At 47.9% G+C, this 14,939-nt stretch overlaps 1 protein-coding gene across 1 annotated transcript; it reads left to right on the top strand.

Moving 5' to 3' along the window:
• Positions 1-97: 97 nt before the first annotated feature.
• On the top strand, positions 98-1,881 carry LOC122679278 (60S ribosomal protein L26-like). The gene has a single exon (XM_043879808.1). The coding sequence runs from the start codon at positions 1,255-1,257 to the stop codon at positions 1,687-1,689; it is 435 nt and encodes a 144-aa protein (XP_043735743.1). The 5' UTR covers positions 98-1,254; the 3' UTR covers positions 1,690-1,881.
• The last annotated feature ends 13,058 nt before the right edge of the window (positions 1,882-14,939 follow it).

The raw sequence follows: 14,939 nt of genomic DNA, 5'->3' as shown, positions 1-14,939 counted from the left end.
GTTTATGATCTAACATCTCAGACATCACAATACAGCAGCTTTACAGACACCTGTAAATGTTACTTGCCAGATAGGAAGGGAGAGGTGTCTTTGTTGGGGATGATACTCTGCATATCTCTACAATAACAAGCTGAGTGAGGTCATGTTACTGAAAGCTGACTGTAATGTAACCTGGCCACAAGTTCTGGGGTCCAGCTGCAGGACCCAAATCTGTCATGGCCAGGCTGTGGTTTGGTGCCCCTTCATGGGAACTGTCTGCTCTAGATTAACTCCTGACTGAATTATGTGGGTCCTATAGCTGTCTGGGATTTCCAAAACAGTAGCTCAACTTGGGGGCTTCTGTTGGTACCTGTTTGTTTTATGGTGTCCGCTCAGGTGACAGGGCTGTGGAGCCTGTAGGGGCAGAGGTGCCCTCAGTGGCTCCACAGCAGTGGGCTGCCAGCTCCTGGGCCAAAGTGAGGTGGAAAGCCGAGCCTGGGACTCCCATGCAGAGCCAAGACCCGGGTTTGTGCTACCTCCCAGGTATAACAGCGCTCTGGAGGAAAGCTTCCCCTACTTAGACTCTGGTGGCCCTGGATCATGAGATCAAAGCAGTGAACTTAAGGAAGTCACCAAGCACACAGGACAGCATCTCACTGACCAAGGGTTAACAAAATCAGCAAAGAACAGATACAGACCCCAAAGAACTGCAGATTATTGAAACTACCAGATAATGCAGGCAAGAGAATAGTTATGTGTGAATGTTTAAAGAAATATTAATAAGACATCTTCCCACTAAAATCTGGAACAAGACAAGGATGCCCACTGTCACCATTTCTATTCAACATAGTACTGGAAATCCTAGCCACAGCAGTCAGACAAGAAAAAACATATCCCAATTGGAAGAGAAGAGGGAAAATTACCATTATATGCAGATGACATGATACTGTATATGCAAAGCCCTAAAGGGTCCACACAAAAACACTAGAACTGATAAACAAATTCATCAAGGTGACAGAGTACAATTAACATACAGAAACCTGTTGCATTTCTTTACACTAACAATGAAATACTGGAAAGGTAAAGTAAAAAAAAAAGTCCCTTTTAACATCACATCAAGAAAAAAATAAAATATTTAGGAACAAACCTGGCCAAGGAGGTGAAAGACATACACTGAGAACTATGAAACAGTAACACAGGAAACTGAAGGTGGTTTACAGAGATGGAAAGGTGCTCTTCCCTCCTGTGGCCATCACTGAAGTGCCAGCGGCCAAAATGAAGTTCAGTCCTGTTGTGACTTCTGACCAAAGCAAGAATCAAAAAAGGCATTTCAATGTGCCTTCCCACATTCACAGGAAAATTATGTCTTCTCTTTCTAAAGAGCTAAGACAGAAGTACAGCATTCAATCCATGCCCATCCGAAAGGACGATGAAGTTCAGGTTGCACGAGGGCACCACAAAGGGCAGCAAATCGACAAAGCAGTCCGGGTTTACAGGAAGAAATACGGCATCTACACTGAACGAGTGCAGCGGGAGAAGGCTGGTGGCACCAATGTCCATGTGGACATTCACCCCAGCAAGGTGGTCATCACCAGACTAAAACCGGACAAAGACCGCAAAAAGATCCTCAAACGTAAAGCCAAATCTCGCCAAGTAGGAAAGAAAAAGGGCAAATACAAGGAAGAAACAATTGAGAAGATGCAGGAATAAAGTCATCTTGTCTACAGCTTTCTTTAAAAACTGTTAAAATGAAAAAAAAAAAAAAGGAAAGGCATGCCCTTGAATTGAAAGAGTTAATTTGGTTAAAATGGCCATACTACCCAAAGCAATCAACAGATTTAATGCAATCCCTATCAAATTACCCATGACATTTTTTTCACAGAACTAGAATTAGTAATCCTAAAATTTATATGGAACCATAAAAGACCCAGAATTGCCAAAGCAGTCTGAGAAAAAGGAACAAAACAGGAGGCATAACTCTCCCAGACTTCAGACTAGACTATAAAGCTACAGTGATCAAAACAGAGTAGTAATGGCACAAAAACAGACATATGGATCAATAGAACAGAATACAGAGCCCAGAAATAAACCCACACACCTACCATCAATTACTCTTTGACAAAGAGGCAGAAATATATAATGTAGAAAAGACAGTCTCTTCAGCAAATGGTGTTGGGAAAGCTGGGCAGCCTCGTTCAGTCAATGAAGTTAGAGCACTGCCTCACTCCATGCAAAAAACTAAACACAAAGTGACTTTAAAAACTTAAACATAAGACATGAGGCCATAAAACTCCTAGAGGAGAACCCAGGCAAAACATTCTGACATAAATTGTAGCAATATTTTCTTAGGTCAATCTCCCAAAGCAGAAGAAATAAAAGCAGCTGTTTGGCTTCTGTCTCGCTGAGAGCCATCCGATCACAGACTGTCTCCGACATGCTTCCTGTCCGTAACTGGGTCACCACGATTCTTGAGACTCTTCAGGTTGTCCTCTGTCATTCAGTCTGCAGTCTCAGTCTCTCTGAGGAGGAACATCAGTGTCAGAGCAGTGCCATTTAATAAGGAACTTGATTCTGTACAGAAACTCTTCATAGGCAGATTAGAGAATATGGAACTAGGTGACAGACCTCTGGAGGACCCACTGATGCTGGTGCAGAGTGTCAGGGAGAACTGGACAGAGAGCTTTTTAAGCTTAAGCAAATGTATGGTAAAGCAGACATGAACATGTTCCCTAACTTCACATTTGAAGACCCCAAGTTCAAAGTTGTCGAGAAAACACAGTTCTAAAGAAATAAAGTAAAATTTACTTGGTAATTTGGCTTAGATTAGTGTGTAACTGACTAGAAGTAACAGAACAAACATACATTTCACAGCTGTCAAATGTTCTTTTAATTCTGATTTCAAATTATTTGGTGATGTTGGGTATCAAAAAAATAAAAGCACAACTAAACAAATGGGACCTAATCAAATTTCCGCACAGCAAAAGAAACCATAAACAAAACAAAACAACAGCCCACGGGATGGGAGAAAATATTTGCAAGTGCTCTAACAGGGGCTTAATTTCCAAAATATACAAATAGCTTAGCCATAAAAAAGAATGAAATATTGTCATATGCAGCAACACAGATGGACTTAGAGATTACTGTACTAAGTAAGTCAGAAAGAGAAAGATCAAATACCATATGACAGTACTTATATGTGGAATCTAAAAAAAGAAATTATACAAATGAACTTGTTTACAAAACAGAAACAAACTCAGATATAGAAAACAAACTTACAGTTACCAGAGTGGGGAGGATAAAGTAGGAGTTTGGGATTAATACAGACACACTATATAAAGTAAACAAGATCCTACTGTATAGCACAGAGAACTATATTCAATATCTTGTAATAAACTAGCAAAAAATATTATAAATATCTATATTAATAACTAAATCACTTTGTTATATACCAGAAACTAACACAGCCTTGTAAATTAACTGTATACCTCAATTGAAAAAAAAAAAAAAGAAGTAAGATACAGTGACAAAGCAATAAGAAAATATCAGGTATGAAAAGGCAAGGTTTTTAAAACAATTTTTAGAAATAAAAACTACAGTCACTGAAGCAGAACTCAGTGGGTAGGTTAGGTAGTAGATTAGACACAGCTGAAGAAAGTATTAGCATGGTGGAAGAAACATGTAGAGAGGCACAGGATACCACAAGGACAAGGAGATAGGAAACATGGAGGAGATGTTTAAGATTTGAAGATATGCAACAGGCACATTTGGCCTTGGAGTATAGAATGAAGCAGGGCAAAGGCTAATAAGAGTTTTGCCAAGAGAATGCATTGGTCATAGCAAACACCCTGTTCCAACAACACAAGAGAAGGAAGACTCTACACATGGACATCAGCAGATGGTCAATACTGAAATCAGATTGGTTATATTCTTTGCAGCCAAAGATGGAGAAGCTCTATACAGTCAGCAAAAACAAGACTGGGAGCTGACTATGGCTCAGACCATGAACTCCTTATTGCCAAATGCAGACTTAAATTGAAGAAAGTAGGGAAAACCACTAGACCATTCAGGTATGACCTAAATCAAATCCCTTATGATTATACAGTGGGAGTAAGAAATAGAGTCAAGGGATTAGATCTGATAGACAGAGTGCCAGAACTATAGATGAAGGTTCATGACATTGTACAGGAGGCAGGGATCAAGAAAAAGAAATGCAAAAAGGCAAAATGGTTGTCTGAGGAGGCCTTACAAATAGCTGTGAAAAGAAGAGAAGTGAAAGGCAAAGGAGAAAAGGAAAGATATACCCATTTGAATGCTGAGTTCCAAAGAATAGTAAGGAGAGATAAGAAAGCCTTCCTCAGTGATCAATGCAAAGAAATAGAGGAAAACAATAGAATGGGAAAGACTAGAGATCTCTTCAAGAAAATTAGAGATACCATTTCATGCAAAGATGGGCACAATAAAGGACAGAAATGGTAGGAACCTAACAGAAGCAGAAGATATTAGGAAGAGGTGGCAAGAATACATAGAAGAACTATACAAAAAGATCTTCCTTACCCAGATAATCATGATGGTGTGAACATTCACCTAGAGCCAGACATCCTGGAATGTGAAGTCAAGTGGGCCTTAGAAAGCATCACTACAAACAAAACTGGTGGAGGTGATGGAATTCCAGCTGAGCTATTTCAAATCCTAAAAGATAATGCTGTCAAAGTGCTGCACTCAATATGCCAGCAAAGCTGGAAAACTTAGCAGTGGCCACAGGACTGGAAAAGGTCAGTTTTCATTCCAGTCCCAAAGAAAGGCAATGTCAAAGAATACTCAAACTACCGCAAAACTGCTCTCATCTCACACACTAGCAAAGTAATGCTCAAAATTCTCCAAGCCAGGCTTCAACAGTACATGAACCATGAACTTCCAGATGTTCAAGCTGGATTTAGAAAAGGCAGAGGAACCAGAGATCAAATTGCCAACAACCACTGGATGATTGAAAAAGCAAGAGAGTTCCAGAAAAACATCTACTTCTGCTTTATTGACTATGCCAAAGCCTTTGACTGTGGATCACAACAAACTGTGGAAAATTCTTCAAGAGATGGGAATACCAGACCACCTGACCTGCCTCTTGAGAAACCTGTATGCAGGTCAGGAAGTACCAGTTAGACCTGGACATGGAACAAAAGACTGGTTCCAAATTGGAAAAGGAATACGTCAAGGCTGTATATTGCTACCCTGCTAATTTAACTTGTATGCAGAGTACATCATGAGAAACGCTGGGCTGGATGAAGCACAAACTGGAATCAAGATTGCCGGGAGAAATATCAGTAACCTCAGATATGCAAATAACACCACCCTTATGGCAGAAAGTGAAGAAGAACTAAAGAGGCTCTTGATGAAAGTGAAAGAGGAGAGTGAAAAAGTTGGCTTAAAGCTCAATGTTCAGAAAACTAAGATCCATGGCATCTGGTCCCATCACTTCATGGCAAACAGATGAGGAAACAGTGGAAACAGTGAGAGACTTTATTTTGGGGGGCTGCAAAATCACTGCAGATGGTGACTGCAGCCATGAAATTAAAGACGCTTGCTCTTTGGAAGAAAAGTTATGACCAACCTAGACAACATATTAAAAAGCAGAGACATTACTTTGCCAACAAAGGTCCATCTAGTCAAAGCTATGGTTTTAACAGTAGTCATGTATGAATGTGAGAGTTGGACTATAAAGAAAGCTGAGCACCGAAGAATTGATGCTTTTGAACTGTGGTGTTGGAGAAGACTCTTGAGAGTCCCTTGGACTGCAAGGAGATTCAACCAGTCCATTCTAAAGGAAATCAGTCCTGAATATTCATTGGACTGATGCTGAATCTGAAACTCCAATCCTTTGGCCACCTGATGCGAAAAACTGACTCATTGGAAAATACCCTGATGCTGGGAAAGATTGCAGGCGGGAGAAGAAGGGGGCGACAGAGGATGAGATAATTGGATGGCATCACCAATTCAATGGACATGAGTTTGGGTAAACTCCAGGAGTCGGTGATGGACAGGGAGGCCTGGTGTGCTGCAGTCCATGGGGTTGCAAAGAGACACAACTGAGCAACTGAACTGAGAAGAGAATAAGTTCTGATGTGGATGTGACAAGAATCCCAGAGGGAGGGCTCCCCAAGTGGCTCAGTAGTAAAGAATCTGCCTGCCAATGCAGGAGACACAGGTTCAATCCCTGATCTGGGAGGATCCCACAAGCCACGGAGCAGCTAAGCCCATGCACCACAACTATTCAGCCTGTGTTCCAGAGCCCAGGAGTGGCAACTACTGAGCCCACTGGCTGCAACTACTAAAGCCCAAGCACCCTAAAGCCCATGCTCTGCAATAAGAGAAGCCACTGCAATGAGAAGCCCATGCACCATAACTAGAAAGTAGCCCCCACTCGCTGCAACTAAAGAAAAGCCCATGTGCACATGTAGCAATGAAGACCCAGCACAACCAAAAATAAATAAAAAATTTTAAAAAGATTCTCAAGGGGAGAGAGTGAAGAAAAGGAGTATGGCAGAACCCTGCACTGACCACTGTGATTATGCAAACTGCTCTCCAGCTGATGTCCTGCAGGCTGGAGAGTGAGGTGAAGGTCAGGTAGGCAGAGAACAACAGTCAGCCCCATCTGGGGAAGGTGAGTATCTACGTCCCCAGTTTTAACCTCAACCAGCCTCCCTGAAATCAACAAAACTATTAAAGGAGTTCAGTTCAGTCATTCAGTCGTGCCTGACTCTTTGCAACCCCAAAGTGAGTTCACATTCTTTTTCCTACTATTGAAATCACCATGAACTTCAGACCCACTGCACATCTCCGCTGGGGCCAGCTACATCCCGGATGCTCACAGCCACCTGCAGCAGCGGCCACGGATGGGACAGCTCGGGTAATGGTTGACAGTGCCATGTCTGCTCCTCTGCTGCGTGACCATGAGCAAGTTACTTAACCTCTCTGTACCTTGGTGCCCTCATCTGAAAAGTGGAGATGGTACCTACCTCATCAGGACTGGATAAAAGCAATGCAGACACAGAACAAGCTCTTCATGGGGGCCGGTTCTCACCAGCATCCCGTGAGACCTACACGTCAAAGCTCAGCGGTCCCCACTACAGCATTCTGGGGTAACCACCACATGCGCACAGCTGGCAGAAAAGGCCAACACTGACAGCATGACCTGTTCCTCCAGCTCCCAAGAGCATGAAAGAGGCCTGGAGGCCCTGGGGGCACTGGGGCTCCGGGGTCGTGACAGGTTGGGGGCGGTGACCGACGGCGGGGCGGGGCGCGGCGGGGCGTACCATCTCCACCTGCCTGCTCCGTCCTGCCCCGGCCCTACGGTGGCCTCCCCGAGCCTGTTCTTGCCGCTTCCTCCTGCCGCTCCCTCCGCACGTCGCCCCGACTGGTTCCTCCTCGCGGCCTCTGCGCTGCTCCAGGCCACGCTTCTGCTGTCGCTTCTGCTGCTGGGCGTCCTCCCCGGGCGGCGTCCGCGCTCGGAGGCGCCCCCTAGCTCTGCACTCCCACGTCTCCCTTCCTCTCCTTCTGGGGCCCCTACCCCACCTGTGTTCTCTTTCCTTCTTCTGTCTTTTCTGGAAACTACACTCTCTGATGCGGCCTCGCTGCAGCACTCCACCGTTTCATCCTCTTCTTTAACCTCTCCACCACCCCACCCCACCCCCCTCCGTCTTTCCCCGCCTTGATCTCACCGGGCAGCCGCTTGCTCCCCACCAACTCTATCCCACTGTCGGTATCGGCCAGCGTCCCCGCAGGGGACAGTCTTCTGGCCCCCATCCGCGCGTCTCCCCGGCAGCCCCTGGTGCCCATGCCCTTCCCCACAGGACTGCCAGCAGAGGGCACCCCACCCAGCCCAGTGTCTCCACTGCCTCTGAAGCAACCTCAGCAGATGGCATGTGTCTCAGCCATGGTGGCCCTCCTCAGGAGTGGGCCCAGGGCGGCGCACAGCCTGTCCACCAACCACCAGAGCAGAGGGCACCCAGGCTCCACAGACTCATCTCACAGACATTCCTATTAGCAAGGTGGACAAGTCAGACAGTAAAGTCATTCACTGTCTTCTACTTTCTGGCCACACAGCAGGAGACCAGACACGACAGATGGAAGCCATGCCCCTGAGATGAAAGCACAGAGTCCTAACCACTGGACCTTCAGTGAAGTCCCCACTGTCTTCCTGCACTTGCAAGACTGAACACCCAAGCGCTAGTGCTTAGCAAGCTGCTCACGATGTAACACCTGAGGATGTCACCTGGCCTTTTTTCCTGGACAGCTTTTCACAGTTATTTTTCTTCATTGGCTTGCTGATCTCTGCAGGTCTAGAATACAAAACTAGACATAAATACTTATGAACAGTATTTCCTAAGTACTAAAACGGAGGAAAGATTTCCTAAAACAGAGGAAAGATTCAAAATAACATAGAGTACAGAGTCTCCAATCTTTTCAGTGGACTTTTTTCTGTTTTTCACAACGTGCTTGGAACTACGAGCATATTCACATCTGTGGGCGGGGGGCTCAATGAGCACAAAGGCAGTGTGACACGGACAAGCTGCTGGAAGCCACGAACACCCCTGGCACACTTCTTGCCAACAGGAGACCTGCTGGGGCTGCCGAAGGAGCAGCTGGCGGGGCCGGCCCTGTCCCTCACTGGGTCCACCTCTGTCCTGCTCAATACTGACGGCCAGGGAATCTTCAGTTTAGAAAAGCGATCCTTCAAGAGTAACCTTTAGGCAGCACCTGCCCAAACGAAATGGAGCGATCAGATATAATGGGCAGAGGCAAGGCACCCCCTCGGCTGCCACGCAAACACCCCCACAGAGCAGGCCCTGCGGGGACCAGGAACAAGGCTGGTTCCTGGTCCCAGCCTCCCACTGGGACGTCCCACTACCAGCTGACTGACCACCCAAAACAGCCCACACCCACAAGGACGGCTACTCCGGGAGACGGTGAAGGACAGGGGAGCCTGGCGTTGGCAGTCCATGGGGCTGCAAAGAGTCAGACACGCTTTAGTGACTGAAGAACAACAAAAAGAATGGCTCCAGCAAAAAAGATGGAAATAACAATCACTAGCAGGGACATGGAGAACTCAAGCTCCCTGTACGTTGCTGGTGGGGATGTTAAATTGTGCAGTCACCTGGGAAACAGTGTGGCGGCTCCTGAGCCAGGCGAACGGCTCCCGCGAGACCCAGCAGCTGCGCTCAAGGCATGTGAATGGTCATAGCAGCAGTATTTACAACAGCTCAGAGGTGGAAACAACCCGAAACACCCACCACCAGGTGACTGGGTACTCAAAAGGCAGTCTGTTCAAACAGAAATATTTTCAGCCATGAAAATGCAGCACTGATACACAGGCTACAGTGTGGATGAATCTCGAAAATACATAAAGTGAAAAAAGCCAGACACAAAAGGACAAATACAGTATGATCCACTTGTACAAAATACCCGGAATAAGGAACTCCATAGAAACAAAAGGCCGATTAGAGGTTGTGAGGGGCTGGGCGAAGAGGGAAAAGAGCGGTATGGGGTTTCCCTTTGAAGTGATGAAAAAATTCTGGAATTAGTGTTGATGGTTGCCCAAGACTGTGAATGTACCTAGTGCCGCTGGACTGTACACTCTGAAACGGTTAAAATGAATTTTACATTAAATGAGTGTTATCACGATAAAAACAAACACAAAAGGGAAGTTTCCCAAATTTTCTGACATTTTCCAGGAGAGGAAAAGGAAAGCTGCAAGAGGACACCAGGCAGAGAAGACACCTGCCCCTGCTCGCAGCGCAGGGCCGCACCTTTGTGTCTGCCCGACAAGCAGGCTCCCAAAACTTCAGCAACAGGTGACCGCTTGTGATGCCACGCCATGAGAATCCCCACGTGGAGGTGTGTGGGCTGCAGAGCCTGCTCACGGTGCACCCAGGGCTCCCAGTGGGTCCGAGAGCCAGGGACAGAGGGAGAGAGGGAAGGAAAGAGGGCAGGGGGCGCAAGGCAGCAACAGCAGCCAGAGAGGGAGTGGCCCACCCCCCACCCCAGCCCAGAAGATCTGACATGATTCAAACTAACTACTTCTGTACTTGGAGGCCAGGTGCTTCATTCCAAACTGGAAATACTATTAGAACAACAGAGCTCGAACTGCCTGATTTCAAAGCTTAGACTCCTTTCACCATGAACTGAAATGCAAATCCTGTCATCAAGCCACACAATTGTTTCCAGCACCAAAGTTTCCAAAAGCAAAACATACCCTGGTTTTTTCCATCAGGTTTCTTTCTTGGTTTTACTGGACAAAGGGAGCTATTTACACTACCCTCTGAGACAAGAAAATGGCAGAAAATAGGAGATGTAAATAAAGGTCAGTGACAACTGTATACCTAATGCCTTTTGAACTGTTTTTGGTTCAACTCTTTGAAACAGAATTTGGTTACATTGATTGTTACCTTGTTTACAATTATTTCTGACAAGATTCTTTATTTAAAATGAAAACCATAAAAAGGAGGACCAACGGCAACTGAGAGGGCCAGTCTTCAGGTCAGTGGCCTGACATGCGGGCTCTCACAGAACAAGCTAGAGACTACTTTCCTGCGGCAGCTCCTGTGACCAGTCACTCTGTAGTTCTACTGCATTCTCAGCTTCTGCCCAAGTGAAAGCGAAGACTGGATAAAAACAGGGAGAGCAGGTCCCAAGTCCACTGCCAAGGCCAGACTCAGGACAGAGGTGCCGTCACTACCCCTCCCACCATATCCTCACCTCCTGCGGGACACAGAACAAACCTTACCAGTATCTTTGGAAATGGAGAAGGTATTTTCTTCTTTCAGGTAGTGCTATGAGTCTTAAAAGACAGAACTTTACTAAGAACATTTTCATGTTGCAGTAAACGGTTAGAACTGTTAAAACACAAAAGTGACCACCACCAGTGTGGTCCTACAGGTGGCCCCTGGAAAGACCAAACATGATCCTCAGGAAGTGAGCAAGTCAGATCCAGGCCACTGAGACACCCCTGGCCAGCAACTTCCTCAGAACTCAGTAAGCAGGTGGCAGCCACGCCAAAGGGTTCTCAGGAGGAGTAACTGACAACCCCCCACCAGGCCCGATCCCAAGGACCAGGCACAACACAGTAAGAAGCACGCCTTCTGGAATTAGAAATCAAGGCACTTCACGAGAGCACAAAGTGCATATTTGAAAAACTATCAAAATGACATGAAAAATGAAGAAAGGCTTGTGGGTTAAAAAAAGAAGAAGAAGAAGAATATAACTTACTGAAGACTGTAAGTTTAAAAATAGAACATTTAACAGCAAATGAAAGATTCAAACCTGGTCTTTCCCACATCTCCCCTGATTTTTTTGACTTGGCTCCTTCACTTTCTGTTTCTTTGGGTTTTCTAGGTTCATCTGGCCAGTATTCTCCCTCTTCTTTTAATGGGAAAAAAAGAATGTAATGTGAATCCCAAGGGAGGAAATGCAAAGCCAACACTGAAATGATGACTCTGGCTGGAAGAAACACAAACTTCACAGAAGAGCGACAGGATCACCCCTCCGTCTCCCTCCCCAGCCTGACAGTCTCCTTGCTTTACACCACCTGGGCCTCATCTGTGTGCACAGGCTGCTCCCATCCTATTTTCCGTTAGTTCGGGGATCGGATCAGTTAGACTAGGCTGTTTCAAGAGCTGAGCCAGCTTGTTAACAAAAATCACAATTCACTGAGCAAAGGCCACTTCTGCCCAGAAGCATTCAGTTACCTCCCGAGGACAACCTTATCCTTCACTGAGAAAGGCTTCAAACCAGACACTGGACCATCTCCCATCGTGTCTTCTTTATTGGTAATTGTCTGTCTCCAGCTGTAAGAAGACACAGTTGAGATGCCTCACAGAGGAGGCCAGGTGGGCAGCAGGTCAGTTGGTGAGGAGGTGAGCCTGGGCCCATGTGCAGGGGCAGCCTGTGGTCCATCACACCTGTGGCTGGTGGTCCCGCTGGGCGCGTCAACCTCTAAAACACAGCAAGAGCTAAATCATGTCCACCCACAGCCAAGAGAAGAGCAAGGCCCGCTGCTCAGGACATCTCTCTGAATAGGCGCACCAGCAGGTGCTCGGCGTTCCTGACCCCATCAGCAGGGAAACAGTCTCTAGGCAGAGTTTCAGTTAACAAGTCCTGAGTGTTTCCCTGCGTTTTAGCTGTCATTATCTTTATTTTTTTTTTATCTTTATATTTTTAAACATCACAATTGACTATCTTGAAGGCAAGCATAACTCCACTGAAAATAGCCCGTTTGCCAATTCTACATGAGTACTTACGGCCTTAGATGCACAGGTCAAAAGAAAGAGGAAAAAGAAAACCAAAAAAAGTTAACTCGAGGTGTTTCTTACAAGATGAACGCCAGTAGGTAACAAAGAGAAAGAAGGCAGCTGAGAACTCAGGAAATGCGGGGGGTGGCTCCACGACCTGGACGACCCAGGGGCGAAGGTGGAGACTCGGGTCCAGGGCGCCCCCGCCCGGAGAGGATGTGCATCGTGAACAGCGGTCCAGGCCCATTCCCAGCGCGGCCGCGCGGGCTCAGGGCCCTGCAGGCTCGAGCGCAGAAGAGGGGATGGGAAGGAACGGCCCCCTCCGGGCCCCACTCGCCACGCGCTCTGGCCGTCCCACCTGCGGGTCCCCGACGTCGCCGGGCCTTACAGCGACTCCTCGGCCACCCTGACGTGCCGGCCCCTGTGATGCTGTCTGTGCACGCTCAGCGAGGCCTCCACGTGCAACGCCTCGACGGGGCCAGCCTGGAAGGCTGGGCAGCGCCTGCGCGGGCAAGACAGGCGCGAGCCTGAGGCGCAAACTCCTCCACGCAGGGCGCGCGCAGAGTAGCGCGCGGGAGGCGGAGCTGGGCCAGGACAGTGGGGGCAATAAGGAGCAGCCCAGGGCCAAGGCCTCATAGGAGATCTTCGCCCAAGTGTGTGTGAGTGTGAATACATGTGTGTGAACGTGCATACGCACCTGCAGGTTGGGGTTGGGCTTGGGGAAGGGCTGGTGGTGATGGTGCAGACACCGGGTTGGCGAGGCGCTGTCAGGTTAGGGAATATAACCACCCCCCACCCCACGCCCCGTTGCATTTAGAGCGTTGAATGGACCTCAGTGGGCAAGACAGCTCTCGGGGCAGGGAGTCCTGTGGGCAACGCTGTGCCTGGTCCCTTGGGAGACAGCGGTGAGGTTGGCCAGCTCAGGGTGATGGAGCTGGGGACGAGAGGAATTGAGGATGGCACTCAAGGCTCCAGTTTTCATGTCTGCGTGGGTGGGGTGTCCTGTGACCCTAAAACCCCATCACAGGAAAACCACCTAAAAACATACCTTAGGTGAAAACAGAGGAGGCCATTACAAACATGCTCCTTATTTTACAACTTGGTTGCTGTTTTATAACTTCTGGTGCCTTTGTTTGATGTTATTAAAGATTCCATTTTCCTACTCTCTTAACAAATGGGTGTTAGGTAAATAGCTATTTTCCTGCTTTGGTGAATAATGGCCAGACGAAAGTCTTCTGTTGTCTCCATGGCCTCTCGCTGCCAGCCGAGTGTGTGCAGCGCAAGTTTTGCATAAAGATGGCATCTAATCTACAATTGCGCCTGGATTTGCTAGAGACTCATGGAGGCTGAACTCATTTTATTCTGAACGCCACAGGAGCGATAACCAAAACAGGATACCATGAAGGCAACATCTATCATATGCTTCTTAAAAAACCCCATTGTCAGCATCAGTGACAATGGCATTACCGCTCAGTCACTGAGATTAAAAATTAGTCATACGTGGAAAATAGAAACAGGTTTTCAGGGAGAAGAAAGCTTTGGTTCCACTGAATTATGCCCCTTTTTTGCTTGGTAAATAAATGATGCATATTTTCTGATGATATATATTTTCAAGGGAAGCTACGTCTAGGTGGTCCGGGATTTGGCATAAGAGCCTTGTTGTCAGTTGACTGAGTGGGCAGGCATCAAACATATTTCATAAATTGTACCTAAACAGCCTGACAACAGGGTGTTCAGCTGTGATGTCAAAGTTACCTCCACCCGAAACTGAGTCTTTCTGGATTAGGTTGCAAAGGAATGAGTCTTTGGAATAAAGGGTGTTTTCCTTCTCCTAGGTGCCACAGTCTATCAGAGGCACAGTCCGTCTGCAAAGCACACTCGGCTGTCCCCTCACCCATTTAAACCCTGGCTAAACCCAGCCGTCCGCCTTCTGCACAGCCACACGCCAGTGGGGTCCCCCCTGCCAGAAATCCCCAATCCCTGTCCTTAGATGTCCCCCTCCTCCCCTGCTGTGACCTCCAGCACCCCTCCCCGGTCCACTCTCAATGAGGGCCTTGCTTCCTATGTCACCAACACACAGCAGCAGCCCACAGGGAGCATCTGTGTCCCCCACCCACGTGTGCCCTGCCTGTGACCAGGGCTCTGCCTCCTCCGGTACCTGCGGCTGGACTGCTGTTCACTCCGTTAAAGCCCAGCCAGCCCCTCAGCTCACCCCTGACCCCACAGCCACATGTCCCACCAGTTCTCTGCACCCCCAGAGCAGAACTCCCCACACACATGCTCACTTCCTGTCCTCTGGCTCACTTTCAATTCTCTCAGAGCAGCCTTTTGCCCCCACAGCCCACTGACAGGCCCCGGCAAGGTCTCCAGAGTCCTCCACCACCTTCCCCGGCCGTGTCCCATCGGCCGTCAGCAGCGTGGGACAAGGCCACGCTCACGGGCGCTCCTTGGAGCCTGTTCCTCCCGCCCCGTCCCTCTGGGTGGCTTGTGGTCCAGCCCTGCTGCCCCAGCCGCTCCATCTCTTCCCAGTGCTGCCGTGAATGGCTGCGCCACCTGTCCGTGACTGTCCCAGCACAGGCGGCCCTGCCTGCAGCCCGCCCCCCACCTGGCCTCCACTCCTCCAGAGCACGAGGTGGTCCTCTCGGCCACAGGATCCACCGAGAGGGCTGTGGGGAGGCT

The sequence above is a fragment of the Cervus elaphus genome, chromosome 21, assembly GCF_910594005.1.
Source record: "Cervus elaphus chromosome 21, mCerEla1.1, whole genome shotgun sequence".
NCBI lineage: Eukaryota > Metazoa > Chordata > Mammalia > Artiodactyla > Cervidae > Cervus > Cervus elaphus.
The sequence above is the reverse complement of the archived record's forward strand: the minus strand, read 5'-3'. Positions and strand labels throughout refer to the sequence as shown.